The 15825-nt window shown below is 42.5% G+C and overlaps 1 protein-coding gene across 1 annotated transcript in view; it reads right to left on the reverse strand.

Moving 5' to 3' along the window:
- Window positions 1-15825, reverse strand: part of DNAAF5 (dynein axonemal assembly factor 5) — a 74518-nt gene that overhangs the window by 41091 nt on the left and 17602 nt on the right. The window contains exon 5 of the mRNA XM_029576723.1: window positions 1053-1285. Coding sequence (XP_029432583.1) covers window positions 1053-1285 — 233 coding nt within the window. The remainder of the gene's footprint in view (window positions 1-1052; window positions 1286-15825) is intronic.

Raw genomic sequence — 15825 nt, forward strand, 5'->3', positions numbered from 1 at the left:
AAATATGCGCCTCCCCCTGAAAATTAAATTGTCAGAAAATTTAGCAGCCCGGGTCTCTTGGACCCTTTACTCCCTTAAGGGGTCCTGACCTAGGGGGTGGAGAACCAACCTAGGAAGCAGCTGCATTGGGAGAAGTCACCCCCAGAGCAGCTGTCCCAGGAGCCTTCCAGGCCCGGGATGAACACTGACTCTGGGAGCGTTGGTCATCTGTTCACACTTATCCCCAGCTACCAGAATCAGAGAGCTACTGGCAAGGCCTTGAACCAGAAGCCATCCGGCTCCATCAGCTGAGGAGCAGGGAAATCCTAGTGCAATGGACTGGTCTAGCCGGCAAAAAGGAAGAGGGCCTGGAAACCTGAGACGTTATCAGGGATATTCAGCGGGATAAACATCCCGCTGAATATCCCTGAATAAAAGTTATAACTTTAAAGCCCTAACTGGCTATGTTTGAATAATGCTGGTTAGGTTTCACAGTTAACTGGGTATGCCAAGAACAGTTTCACCAAATAGTGTTTTGTTCTGCCGACGATGATGAATTCTTCACCCTGAATTAAGTGTAAGCAAAACGTGGACTCTGTCAAAGTCTGGAGTTTGTGGTACCAACTGACTATTAGTCCATACAAGTACAATCAAGAATTGGAGCCAGGAGGTTATCAGCATCTACTTTCTTATTTGCATCAGCATCAAGATAAGTAAAATAGTTTTAAAGCTACCGAGTACCATATTTTGGTATTTGATTTCACTTGTAAGGCATTTAAAAAAATATTTTGCTTTTCAACTGAGCCTGTGGGAATTTTTTTAATTTTTCCCTTCTTTCTAAAGTTTCATAATTGTATTTCTTTGGGTTATCAAAGAAAGCCATGAGCAGAAATTTTTATTTATTTTTTTTACCTGTGGGTTTGGTTTGGAACGATTAGAAAATATGACAGCATCGCTGCATATGCAGTGCGAAATTATATTAAAAAGCAGGAACGGCACATCCTGCTAAAGAAGGCAGACAGCTGGATTACTAGAGCTCTTAGTTTCATGACTTTGGATCATATAACACTCACATTATTTACAACTTGACTTTCATCATCTAGGCATGCGTGGTATAGGGTGCTGAGCAGCAGCTCCATGTGCTGTGTCATATGGTCCTCTGCATGCAGCAAAATGACAGTAAGCAACTGAGATGCCTTTATTCTTGTCCCCACAACCCAGTCTGCTATGTCACGGCTGATGGCAGGAAGAATTTTGGATGTGTTTCTAAAGACGAGCTCTCGACATCCCAATCCTGGCCGATCCACTGGAAGGAAGAAACAACCAACAAAATTCTTAGGCAGAAAAGCAAACACTCAGAATCCTAACTTAACAAAAGGTGATGCAGGGTTCTTCACCACCCACTGAAACAGCACAGTGGTGACAGCAGGTAAAATCTTAAAAATTGCCAGAGACAGAGAACTGATCTACGAAAAGTAAAACAGAAAGGCCTGTGAGTTTTAGAGACACGGATGCTTTTGTGCCACTAGCTCTGCATGTTTAGTACCCCAAATTATGGGCCTAACTCAATAATAATTATTTTCTGTAAGCATCGAATAGAAAAAAAAAAGTCATTTTTAATATGACGCTATGAAGAGTCGCTCATTCAGTACCACAGTAGAAGAGAAACGCTGAATAAATGAGGGGGAGAGGGGAAGCAATGCCAGGGTAAATTCACTCGTCGCTCAAACATTTGATATTCACATCATACGTGTAAACACCAATGTTAAGGCACCAAAAAGCTACAGAATGAAAACACTTTTAAATGTGAAGCTCTTTGCTGTTTTAAATTAAGATGGGATTGTAGGTTCACAAGAGGCGAGAGAGCCTGGACAATGGAGTTTCTGCTCACAAGCTAATGCGAATTCACCCATCCTTGGATGTGCTACATGCTTATATGAGAGTGATCAGCAAGGAGACCAAACCACTTGCATGCATGGATTTGCAGCAATTTTCAGCTTTGATCGTATTGAAAATGGCCTCAATCTCAGGCTCATATCACTTTAGACAGGATTGCCTGCCACACTATGAGTGACCCTCAACCCAGGATTGAAGCCAATTTGTGCAGTTTACGGACAAATATTTTGCTGGGTGGACAGACAGATGGAGAGACTGAATTACCCCAAGCACTTTTCTGCCACATTTTGAAAAACAATAAAATCAAATTAAAAGAAAGTTATTCACTACTACATGCAACAGAATTATTTTTTCATGGTGGAAAGCCTTTAAAATATTGAAAATCAGCTATACTGTACACCTCCATGTTTGTTTTTTTGGAAGAAAAACACTTTTAACTAGAAATGCTGATGCAAAATTGCAACAGGTCCATGCAAAACTGCAGGCCAAGCAAACAAATATGAAGCAGCATCCAACAGGAGCCAAAGCAGGTTTTAAGATTCTGAGCCTTCTTTTTTCTAAAGCTCCTTTCACTTCAGTATTCAAACTCCGATCTCTTATCATTTAGGCCCCCAGCTACGCTGCTTGTCAAAGGCTTTTCTTCCCTCCGTTCTCAACTGTCTGCACCTGTATCCTAAGGGGAATGTTGGAAAAACCACTCAAGGTGTTGGGTTGGCACAAAGGAGAAGGGCAACCTTCATTATCCCCTCAGTGTCTGTCATTAGCAGATCAAAGTGCAGCGAGGCCAGGGTGTCAGGTTCATTAGCATGAAAGCAAAGAGGACAGTCACAGGCGTAGCCCATGAATTAAAGACAGGACATTATTAGGTGATGGAGCCATTGCATACATAGAATCAGTCTTTATATCTGAATGTAAAGTGGGAGGAAATTCAGTGCTTTTCTTTATATACAGTAGCTACAAGAGAATCGTCCCATGCAAACTGACAACAAAAACAAATGAAAGAAAAAAAAACAAACCCTATCCAGAGGTGGAAGACAATCCTTAATTACTAGGTCAGGTGCTCAGTGCTCCGCAAATACCTATTAATCTGTCTTTTAAAAATAATTGCAGTATTTCAGCAGAAAAGACAAAAGATGACTGAAACAAGCAAAACACACAATGGTGATACATAAGCTTTCCAGCAAATGAAAATTTGCTCAGCTATAATATAAGCTGAGAAGAAATGTAAACGGAAGAATTTTTTTTTTTAAGTATGAGTCATATACACTAATGTAAAAGTTTTACACATTTTTATTATTGTCTTTTCCAGGTTACACTGATCAAGTGCAACACAAGTTGTTTTCAACTAGTATGAATTTCCAGATTGTTTTCAATTCCCCGGCCCGTCAAACACAAATCATGCCTTCATCTGCTCTGGGCCTAATCAGAGAACTTACCAGCTAAATTCAAATTCATTGCTAGCACTCCAGCGAGTGAGGTTATTTCAGCTACACCACTACCAAACTGCATCCATTCCTGGCTGGCTAATGCATTTAAGGTTTCACATCCAATGGATATATAGACAGAAGCACATTTAATACCCTATGATTTGTACTAGAAATCCTGCAGTCAGAAGGTAATAATTTTTTTAAATCTGGTTTATTGTTCGATATTCAGCAACTAGATCACCTCTGCATTTTGAGTCACGAAGGAGGCAGTTAGCTTACCTGCAACCACTGCTGGTTCTCGAGGAGTTTGGACATGCAGGCTTGCAAGCTCATTTTCAAAGGGAAAATCCCTGCAAAGTTTGTGATCTACAGGGACTGTGGGTACATTTGCACCTGCTATGTGGTGTGTGGGTTGGGTCCATCTCCAAGTGTACTTTCACTCCTCCGACTCTCCTAGGAATGCCCCTTTTCCTCATAGGTACATGCATACAGGCTGGCAAACAGCACTTGTACTTTTTACCTGCACAGGTGGTGATCAATTTTCAGAAGTTCGTTTTATATGGGTAAACAATTTTAGCTGTGGGAAAACAGTTTGAAAATTGCTCTCATCTACTAATGTTGGATACCCAAAGTTAAGCAACTTTCAGAAAATCAGCACCAAAACAAAATGTCATAGTCAGTCCAGAAGTATAACACTGCATGAACCATAAAAAAAAACAGGGGTGGCCAACTCCAGTCTTCGAGAGCCACAAAAAGGCCTGGTATTCAGGATATCCACAATGAATATGCATGAGACAGATTTGCATACAGTGGAGGCAGTGCATGCGAATCTCTTTCATGCACACTGGGGCCGATGCAATAGTTGTGTGCAGAAGACGGGAGCTCAGAACTGAGCGCCTGCTTTCCTAACGCACGCCCAGCCACCTCTCCTGGGCACACGATGGAATATTTAAATTAGGGCTCTCCCCTTTGTGCACCCCATCATGCAATCCGTAATGCATGTTCTAGTTAATACCTTTGTATTTGAATGTCTCTTGTTTTTGTTTAATATGCTCCTTGTTATACCTTTCGCTCAATTGTTAAGAATTTGGATTACGATGGTTTTTATTTTGTATTCACTTAGCCTCAGATACAAAAATTTTAGATTGTAAGCCCTTTAAGGGGATAGGGAAATACCTTCTGTACCTTATTGTAAACCGATGTGATATCTCTTATTGAACGTCGGTATATAAAAATCATAAATAAATAAATAAAAAGAAGGCGCTAGAGAAAATTGTGCATCCCTAGCACCTCCTCAGCAGCGGGCACACAGGAGAGGTAGCTGTCAGTGCGGGCTGGGAAAATGATCACTCAACGTACGAGTGTCTGTTTTCTCCCGCTTCCGGCATACAAGATGCACGGCCTGGACTGTGTATCTTTGTGTGTGTATATTAGGCGTCCAGAATTTTTTTTTTTTTTCTTAAAATCTGCTTTCTTTGGTTTCTCCTACTTAGTATTGCAACACACCATTAGGAGGAATCACAGAAAGTTGGATTTTTCTTTTTTTTCTCAATGCACTCTTGAACGTGGCATACCTTTATGCCAGCTCTGGGTATGCTAGCCGCTACACACGGTATTACATCGGCCCCCATGATTGTGGACATCCTGAAAGCCAGGCCTGTTTGTACTTCTTGAGGACCAGAGTTGGTCACCCCTGAGATAAAATTAAAATCTCTAAGCCAATTTCTCTCACTCATAGCTTTGTTGGGATCCCATGAGAAAGGAGACCTGTAAGAAGTCACATCTATTTCCAGATGAAGAAGCAACTATTTTGAGACCCTGATGGGGATTATTCTTCGTACGAGTTGACCCACATACAGAAGTACTCTGATAGCCTTAAATATGCCTCTTGCATTCTTAAGGTACTGGGTATAATCGTGTATCGTGTTTCACAAAGAGACAGCACACAATCTCAGACTGAAGCATACCATTAACCTTCATCTTAACAGATTTTTGTTATCTTGCCGTTGTCAGGAGAATGACAACAAAATGACAGCCTATAAAAACCCCCCTGACAACTGAAGGTCTTCAGTGTGAATAGCCGCTGATGCCCGATAAACATTTTTCTTCATTACTGGTGGAACTAAAGAATTCTTTTACCTGCCCCAAAGCCATTATAACTGAAAGCACAAAAGGAGGAAGGAAAGAAAAACATACCACTTTCACTGTCTTTAAACTTGAACGGCACTGGCAAGTCACTTCTCCATTATAAAATGTTTCCCCTTTCACTCAGGCATACCAGGTAACACAATTGCTAACAAATATATAATTCTCAAGGAGGAAGGACTCTGGAAACTGCTGCTATGGACATCAGCTTGCTCTCAGGGATTCGTTAGTGTGATTGTCAGGCCAGTACAAACAAGGCGAGCACAAACTTGCTTTTCCACACCATAAGAGCGTTTTTCCAATTAGAGCTTAGCTAGGGAGCTAGCAAGTGCCTGCCTCAAATCTCATCAGCACCCTCTGCATATTCTTTTAACTTGAAACATCCCACAAGATTTCTACAAATAATAAACACAAAAGTAATACAGAAATATTCCACTGTGAGTTTACTGAAATAAACACTTGAGGGCAGATACTTTTTTCCTCTTGGTTTTCTTTTAACCTCCATTAAATACTTTCTTCAGTTTTGGTACTTTTATGTCAAATCTAGGAAGACTGAAATAGCAGAGGTGCTATAATGAATTTAATATATAATTTTCTGCAACCTTGTAGCTCATACATTTAAGAGGTGAATATTCAAAGCTATTTAGACGGATAACTCCAAGTTATCCATCTAAATGGCAAGATTCTGAATACTGAGCCACTTCGCCAACTAGATAAGTAAGTTACTGAGTGCAGTCTATGCTCCCAGCGCAGGTTGTGTCAGGAGTGGGTCACTTCCTACCCTGCTCCTGGCAGAGATTATTTTTGTGTTGGGGGGGGGGGGGGGGTGGGGGAGAGTCCAGGAAGGGTAGGGAGTGCCACGCAGCAACTTAAGACTGTGGATGAGGGAGGGTGTCTCAGTTATTTAAGATGGAGACCCCACACATCCCCTATGGCAGACCCACTGCTCTGCATGTCTTCTAAGCAGCATTTTATCATCATTGTACTAGCTCAGTTTTAAGTTTAACAAGTTTGCTCCCTTTTGGTGTTGTAATCATCTCCAATCTAGCTTACACTTTTTTTTTCCACTCCCCAACCATTTCAAGCAGTAACTAGATAGTCTACAAATTGTGTTCCATTTTTTTTCTTACCAACGTGCTTGCTTTTCTGTTCATTTTTTGTCTCATGCCCCTCCCCCCACCCAAGTTAGAATGAATTTATGGTCCCTGGACTTGTCATGGGGAATATGGAGGTGGGGGTCTCCTGTATCGCGCTTATGCAGTGTAGTAAACCAATTCCCAATTAAACTGGAGCATTATTCTAATGCTTAAACTTATTTTCCCAAAGGACTTTAACATTTCACATCACTAATGCAGTTTAAAGTAGGTCTTCCTTGAGTTCTACTTCAACCCCAAATACTGAACTTTGGGTATGGTACTAACAGCCCTCTTTTTGCCTCTGCTCCCTGTAAGTGAATCATGTGAATCCATCAAATATTAATTTCAAACAATGCAAATATCTATGGAATTTGGTGTTGAATTCTGATATCATAGGCACCTGCACCTTCTTAAAATCTGGCAGGGACTATTGGGTTTTCAAACCAAACTTCTGTCAAAAACAAGAAAAGGTTGGCTTAGTGGCTTGGCTGCAGCCCTAAGGTGCAAGAGGGATTCAAGTTTCCTTCTGTCAGGGCCTGATTTTAGGCAACTGCTACTACAGGACTCACACAAGCTGGTGCAAGAATGGTGCCGAGGCGTTCAGTCTCCGGGGAGACCTCTCTTCTCTCTAGGCCTTCACCAATGAGGGAACCTAAAGTCACTTAAAGGAGAACAAAAATGGGGACGAAAAACAAAAAACGTCACAAGCAAAAATGGAGAAATTACTTACCTGATAATTTCATTTTCTTTAGTGTAGACAGATAGACTCAGGACCAATGGGTTATGCTTCCCTGCCAGCAGATGGGAGACGGAGTCAGATTTCAAAGCTGACATGACTCTAGATGCACCCCTGCAGTGACATCAGCCCTCCAGTATTCTCTTCAAAAGCCACTGTGGACGTACTATCGGAAAAAACTTGATTTAAAATATGATTAAAAACAGATAACTGTAACTGTACTCAATCATAAACACTGTACCCCAGTAAGAATAAAGATGCCCTAATCTAGGGACTGGATGATGGCTTAACGGTAATCTCTTAGAATCAATATCCACTCCATGGGTGAATCCTTGGCACCGTTCTTGGGCAGCTGTGGGCGGGATGCTGAGTCCATCTGAAACAAAATTATCAGGAAAGTAATTTCTCAATTTCCTAGCGTGTAGCCAGATAGACTCAGGACCAATGGGATTACAAAAGCTACTCCTGATCGGGGCGGGAGGCTGCCTGCCATCCGGTTAACACCGCCCTTGCAAAGGCTGAATCCTCTCGGGCCTGTACGTCCAGGCAATTGAACCTGGAGGTGGTGTGCAAGGAAGACTACGTCGCTGCTCAGCAGATATCGACGAAAGACAGCAGTCTAGCTTCCACCCATGAGACCACGTGGAATGAGCTTTAACCTGAGACGGTAATGGCTTTCCTGCCTCCTCATAAGCTCCCGTGAACACCTCCTTAATCCAGCGAGCTACGGTAGCCCGTGAAGCTGGTTCACCCCGCTTCCTTCCACCGTGAAGGCCAAATAGGTGACCTGCCTTTCGGACCGGTTCTGAAACTTCCAGATACCGCAACAAAAATCTACTGAGATTCAAATGACGGAGGAGGCGGTATTCTTCTGTGTCCTTGGGCTTATCTAGGGCTGGCCCACAAAATGGACCGATTCAAATGAAACTCCAAGACTACCTTGGGCAAGAAGGATGGAATGGTACGAACGCTCCTGGAGTCATCTGGAGGAACGGTTCCCAACACAACAATGCCTGTAGTTCAGAGATGAGACGTGCTGAGCATAGAGCCACCAGAATCACTGTTTTCAAGGTTAATAAACGCAAGGAAAGACTATGCTGAAAGGAGGGCCCTGCCAAAAGTTCTAGTACAAGATTAAGATTCCAGAAGGGAACCGGCCACCATAGGGGAGTCCGGAGGTGCTTCACCCCTTTCAGAAAATGAGCCGACAGGCGGGTTCCATTCACTTCAACCCTGAAACAGGAGAGAGCCGATACCTGAACCTTCAAGGAGTTAAGGGTCAAACCGTTATTCAAGCCATCCTGCAAAAATTCCAGAATTAGTGGGGTTTTGACCACCTCGGGGTCAATTACTCTCCAGTCCCGCACATACACTAGGGACGAAGAGAACCCCCGCGTGCGCGGAGTAAGGTGGCAATTACTGCCGCAGAATATCCTTGCTTCATCAGGCGAGCCCTCCGAAGGGCCAGACTGAAAATCAGAATCGAGTTGGATCTTCCTGAAGCACCGGCCCCTGCTGTAGCAGGTCCCTGTGTGCTGGGAGGCACAGAGGGTCTCCACCAGGAGTCTTCGCATGTCCACATACCAGGGATGCCTGGGCCAATCTGGAGCCACTAGTAGGACTAATCCCCTGTGGTGCTCGATTCTGCGAATGACCCTGCCCTGCAGAGTTACAGAAGCTGTGCATCCATGCAACTTAGAGGAAACACTGACCTCCGGTATTAATAGCAAAGTTTAAAATGCCAATCATTTGGCTAATGATATTTGAGCTTTTATATAAATGGATGCAAATGGACAATTTATTTGGATTTAGCAGGATTTAAGAATGCAATAAATAATAATATTTACATGGAATGACAGTATATAAAATGTCTAAATAAATAAAACACACAAAAGACTAACATCCAAGACAATTTTATAGAAAAAAAAAAAAAAAAGGCTGTTAAACTTAATTACTTAAAACCTTTCAAATAAACTTACATAGAAACATAGAAATGACAGCAGAAGACCAAACAGCCCATCCAGTTTGCCCAGCAAGCTTTCACACTTATTTTTTCATACTTATCTGTTACTCTTGGCCTTTATAAATAACTTTTTGGTTCTATTTCCCTTCCACCCCCACCATCGATGTAGATAGCAGTGCTGGAGCTGCATCTAAGTGAAGTATCTAGCTAATTGGTTAGGGGTAGTAACCGCCGTTATAAGCAAGCTACTCCCATGCTTGTTTACCCAGCCTGTGCAATTCAGTCCTTGTTGGTTGTCTGAATATAAATCCTCTTTTCTTCATTCCCCCTGCCGTTGAAGCAGTGAGCTGCGCTGGATATGTATTCCAAGTGACGTATCAGACTTAATTGATTCGGGGTAGTAACCGCCATAACAAGCAAGCTACACCCATGCTTATTTCTTTACCCAGACTATGTAATTCAGTCCTTGTTGGTTGTTGTCTGAATATAAATCATATTTTCTTCATTCTCCCTGCCGCTGAAGCAGAGAGCTATGCTGGATATGCATTGAAAGTGAAGTATCAGGCTTATTTGGTTTGGGGTAGTAACAGCCGTAACAAGCAAGCTACTCCTCTGCTTTTTTGTGGATGCAAATCCTTTTTTCCCACATTTCCTCTTGCCGTTAAGCATAGAGCAATGTTGGAGTTGCTTTAACCATGTGTATGTTTATTGAATAAGGATATTAATCTCCAGGTAGTAGCTGTCATTCCCGCAAGCAAGCCACCCTCATGCCTCTTCTCTTTATTCACATCCTCTAGACTTTATGGATCCATCGTGTTTATCCCACGCCCCTTTGAAATCCTTCACAGTTTTGGTCTTCACCACTTCCTCCAGAAGGGCGTTCCAGGTATCCACTACCCTCTCCATGAAGAAATACTTCCTGACATTGGTTCTGAGTCTTCCTCCCTGGAGTTTTAAATCGTGACCCCTAGTTCTGCTGATTTTTTAGCAACGGAAAAGGTTTGTCGTTGTCTTTGGATCATTAAAATCTTACAAGTATCTGAAAGTTTCAATCATATCACCCCTGCTCCTCCTTTCCTCCAGAGTGTACATATTTAGATTCTTCAATCTCTCCTCATAAGTCATTCGATGAAGACCCTCCACCTTTTTGGTCGCCCTTCTCTGGACCGCCTCCATCCTGTCTCTGTCCCTTCGGAGATACGGTCTCCAGAACTGAACACAGTACTCCAGGTGAGGCCTCACCAAGGACCTGTACAAAGGGATAATCACTTCCCTTTTCTTACTCGATATTCCTCTCTCTATGCAGCCCAGCATTCTTCTGGCTTTAGCTATCGTTTTGTCACATAGTGTCTAATGATCTGAAGTCAGCGAAACAATCACCCCAAGGTCTCTCTCCTGATCCGTACACATCAGCCCTTATCCTCCCATCGAATACAGTTCTTTCGGATTTCCACACCCCATATGCATGACTCTGCACTTCTTGGCATTGAATCTCAGCTGCCATATCTTTGACCACTCTTCCAGCTTCCTTAAATCCCATCTCATTCTCTCCACTCCTTCCGGCATGTCCACTCTGTTGCAGATCTTAGTATCATCTGCAAAAAGACAAACCTTACCTTCTATCCCGTCTGCAATGTTGCTCAAAAAGATATTGAACAGGACCGGTCCCAACACCGATCCTTGCGGTACACCACTTAAAACCGCTCTCTCTTCGGAGAAGGTTCCATTTACCATCACACATTGTCTTCTGTCCATCAACCAGTTTGCAATCCAGGCCACCACCTCAGCACTCACTCCTAAGATTCTCATTTTATTCACCAGTCTCCTGTGCGGGACCGTATCAAAAGCTTTGCTGAAATCCAAGTAGATGACATCGAGTGCTCTTCCTTGATCCAATTCCTTGGTTACCCAGTCAAAAAAGTCTATCAGATTTGTCTGACAGGATCTTCCCCTGGTGAATCCATGCTGCCTCTGGTCCAGCAATTCTCCAGACTGTAGATAGTTCACTATTCTTTCTTTCAACAGTGACTCCATTACTTTTCCCACCACAGAGGTGAGGCTGACCGGTCTGTAGTTTCCAGCCTCCGCTCTGCTACCACTCTTGTGAAGCAAGACCTCCACCGCTCTTCTCCAATCACTTGGCACCACTCCTTTTTCTAGGGATCTATTGAACAGGTCACACAGCGGACCCGCCAGCACATCTCTGAGCTCCCTCAGTATCCTGGGATGAACCTCATCAGGCCTCATTGCTTTGTCCACTTTCAGTTTCCCCAACTCTTCCCATACATTCTCTACTGTAAATGGAGTTACATCTACTCCATTCCCCTCCAGTTTCTTGTTAACTAGCGACGGTCCTCTTTAGTGAACACCGAACTGAAGTATTCGTTTAATATTTCTGCCATTTCTTTGTCTATCTCCACACATTGATCTTTTTCACCTTTCATTTTCACTATACCACTTTGGACTTTTCTCCTTTCACTGATGTATCTGAAAAATGTTTTGTCACCTCTCTTTACCTCTTTGGCAATCCTTTCTTCCGCTTGACTTCATACAGCCTCAAAGAGTTCTGCCCTATGGCAGGAATTCTTCCTATAGGTCTACTTTATACTAAAGAGCAGGAATGGTAATGAAGCGGAGCATAATTAATCAGGTAACATACAACGCCTATTTTAACCTGAATAGACCTTTTAGGGCCGAAGCAAGAAATTCTTTATGAGCCAAAAATCATAAGAATTAGTTCTGCATTGCCTTGTGAGAAAAGATGTTGCCAGTAAAAGCTGTGTTTTTGTGCTGAATAGCACTAATCTTTATGTATTGCTTTATAGCAATCTCTAAACTATTTACATGCAAAAACATGAAATATATATATTATGAAGCCCATATCTGCATGGGTAATAGTTGCTAAGAGGTAAATGCATAAATTGGACCCGTAGTGGATAGGAACCCCAATTTGCCAGTGCAGAATAAATATTTTTATGCATTTACACCCCCCTCAGCAACTATTACTCATGCAGATGGGCTTCATATGCTGGAAAATCCTAAACTGGGTTATGTACTGATTAGATCTTTGCCAGCAGGCAAAGACCCTATAAAACAGGTACTATATGCTTGCATAAGGAACACGAAAGGGGTCCTACATACACAAAAGCACTTTCCAAAGCTGTTTACAGGATTTCTAAAATGTTTGTTTGATCCATGGCAAAAGACAGAACCCCACCTAGTAATTATTTCCTCACATTTTCAATTCTTCCATTTTATATAACAGAAGGGCAAAAACAGTAATGCATATTTCTAACTCATAAAATAGTTTCCACATTGCCTAACTCTGAAATATTGATCCCATTATTAATTCCAGACACACTGCAAAGCTGTCTTCCACGTCTTATGCCATCATTCGATGGTTCATATGCGACCTCTCCCCACTCTCAGATTCCTGCATGTCTGAGAATATCCCCGGGAAATCCCCTACCGTTCATCAATGGAAATGAAAACTGGTCCTAGCCCAAAGTCTAAAGAAAGAAAAAAGTGCATAAAAAAAATGTAAGGTGGGAATCCAAATAAATAAAAATGTAACATTTGCAGGGTTTCAAAAATGCACTCATTCATTCGCCTGGGGTGAGGGCATATTCTCAACTGATGAGTCCAGAGGCTGGGGAGGAGATGGCAGAAATATCTTCGGCTCTGACTGGGGTCCAGGTGCAGAAACTGGGAGCAGGGAGAGGGAAGGAGAGTAAGAGGGGAGAAGAGAGTGAGAGGCCTGCAGGAGGAGGATATAGAGGGCAACATTTGGGGAAGAAGAAGGGTGGGGGGGGGGGGGAGGACTATTCCTAGGTGGGCTCAGGGGAAGGAAGGGGTAAAGCATGGAGGAAGAGTGTGACTGGGCAAAACTGGGAGGGAGGGGAGTATGTACCAGCCAGAGGAGAAAGGCACTCACCGTGTACTTCTGCTGCCATTTTGTCACCTTCAAAATAAATTGGGGAGGAGGAGTGATGTCACATTCCTGAATGGCCGCTTAATCTTGCTCATGGTCCATACTGTAAGCAATAATTAGCAGGGTTGTCAGTATGACCACGTGCCGAAAAGCAGGAGAAATTAAATCCTATTTCGATGTTCGTAATGCGGGAGCACAGTGTGCACAGAAAGCGACAGAGCCAAGTGCGCAGGCCTCCTTGGACCCAGAGGGAGCCCGAAGGAACCTCTATGGAAACATGAACAATGGTTCTGAGAGATTAAAAAGAATCGGGCTGGTGTGAAGGGAGAAATATTGGCTCCAACTGCAGACCTCCACAGTCAGATTGCTGAGCTTGGTGGTCCCATAGACGAAATGGAGCAAAAAATAGAGGAATAATCTGAGCAAGTGGCAAGTCTGTCCAAAGACTCAGAGAATCTGAAAAACCAAGCCACTGAATTTAAGGATAAACTAGAAGTTCTGGAAAACTGTATAGGAAGAAATAACCTTTGAGTCCAAGGTCTCCCCAGACTCAGTAAATATGAGGATTGCATGAGTGTTCTGCAAAAGCTACCTCAGATGGTGCTGGCACATGGTGAATCTTCAGACATTGTTATTCCTGGGATAGTTTTTCGAGACAGCGCATAAGGCTTTAGGATCCAAAAACACTGAGCCTACCCCAAGATACTGTAATGTGCTATAGAGACTTCCCGATCAAAGAGAAAATAATGCAAAATGCCAGAGCTATGGGTTCGGTATTGTGGGAAGAGCATAAGCTGGGAATTTTTTCAAACCTGCTTCCCGTGACCTTTCAAAGACGCAGAGAAATCAGAGAGATCACTCAATGTCTGACACAGGGGAACATGCAATACCAGTGGCAGTTTCCTTTGGGCCTATCCTTCTCGGTAGGTGGAATGGCCTATCGGATGAGATCGGTGGCAGGAGGGCAGAAACCTTTGGCTAAAGCCAGGCTTGAGAGAAGAAGCACTGGGAGCAGGGGATACGATGGAAAAGGTCAAGGAACCAACATCCTCAAAATAAATTAGCGGGGAGGAGCAGAAGGCGGGAATTCAGGACGTGTGCATTTCATCCCTGGTGAGTAAATCCTGTAGGAATTTTAGAATCCCTGAACATCTGTTTCCCCCTAAAAAATAATAAGAACAGGTTGCATGCTCTACAGTGCAATGGGAAAGAATTCCAACCCCCAGTAGGCTCTTCCCCAGCACAAGTTGAAAGGGGCTTATCTTCTACAGGTGAAAAAAACCCCGTAACATTAAATTACTTCAATGTAATATCCTACAAGAACAGAAATAACATTTCAAAGACGTGAGACCAATAAAATGACAAATCTTCAGATGGATAGCAGGGTTGGTCTGGTGTAGCAAAAAAAGACAGGAGTCAAATGGCACCTTATAGGCTAACTAATTTTTTAAAGCATGAGCTTTCGAGGACATGGACTCTGTCCTCAAAAATGATAAGTTCCTTTTCTAAATATCATATTTAAAAAGGCCAGAAAAAAAAATACTAGCTTTTGAGTGTTCAAGACTACCAGATAGCAGGGCATCAAAACTTCAAGAGAAACAGAGATAGCACTATAATTACTATACAGAAAGCCATAGGTAAGCCTCAAATTTTCTTCCCACAGGAACAAAATAACAGAAAATCTTTAATCTGATTTATCCAAATAATGGTAAAAAAAAATAAAATTAAAAAAAAAAATCACACTTCATTTTAAAAAAATTAGCATACCAAGTGACATAGAAAAATTGGCTCTTACCTGCTAATTTTCGTTCCTGAAGTACCACAGATCTGTCCAAACAAGTGGGTTTCGCATCCCTACCAGCAGATGGCGGTAGAAAACTAAAAACCCCCTCGTCCGAAATCTTCAAAAATGGTTCACTACAGGACAAAGCCTGCAGCTCAGAGCTCCTTTTGAACGAAAAAATTGCCACCAAAAATACCATCAGCGTGAGGCCCTTTAACAATGCCTTCCTCAACGGCTCAAAATGGAGGCCCACAAAGCACCATCAAGACCAAATTTAAACTCCATTCTGGACCCAATCTATGCACCGGTGGCCGCAGATGCTCGACCCCCTTCAAAAACCTCACAATATCCGGATGTGAGGCCAACAACTTTTTCTCGGTAGTATACCTCTGAGACACCCTAAGACTGCCACCTGAACCCACAAGAAATTGTAAACTAAGCTCTTGAAAATCATGGGCTCAGAGTATCCTTTTTCTCGTTGCTCTCAAAAGTCAAGTTGTGATCCGCCCGATCCAAAAAAATACGACCTTGCCTTAACAGCCCCTGCAAATGAGCCAATCTCAGGGACTGTCAATTGTGTGCTGACACACAAATATATAGGGAATCTATATAATAATTATGAATACTTTAATATGTCTATTCATTCCAGCTTACACAATATTTTCTTCAATAACACATTTGCATGATACATAATATATTGTTTTATTCACAAATACATTATCACAAATACATATTAGTCGATACAACATCAATACAAAACATGTGCAAAATAGCATGACCCTGATAACAATATTTCATCATCAGATAATACCCCAAAATAGCATTAAAC

This window comes from Rhinatrema bivittatum, chromosome 14, assembly GCF_901001135.1.
Source record: "Rhinatrema bivittatum chromosome 14, aRhiBiv1.1, whole genome shotgun sequence".
In the NCBI taxonomy this organism is placed as follows: Eukaryota; Metazoa; Chordata; class Amphibia; order Gymnophiona; family Rhinatrematidae; genus Rhinatrema; species Rhinatrema bivittatum.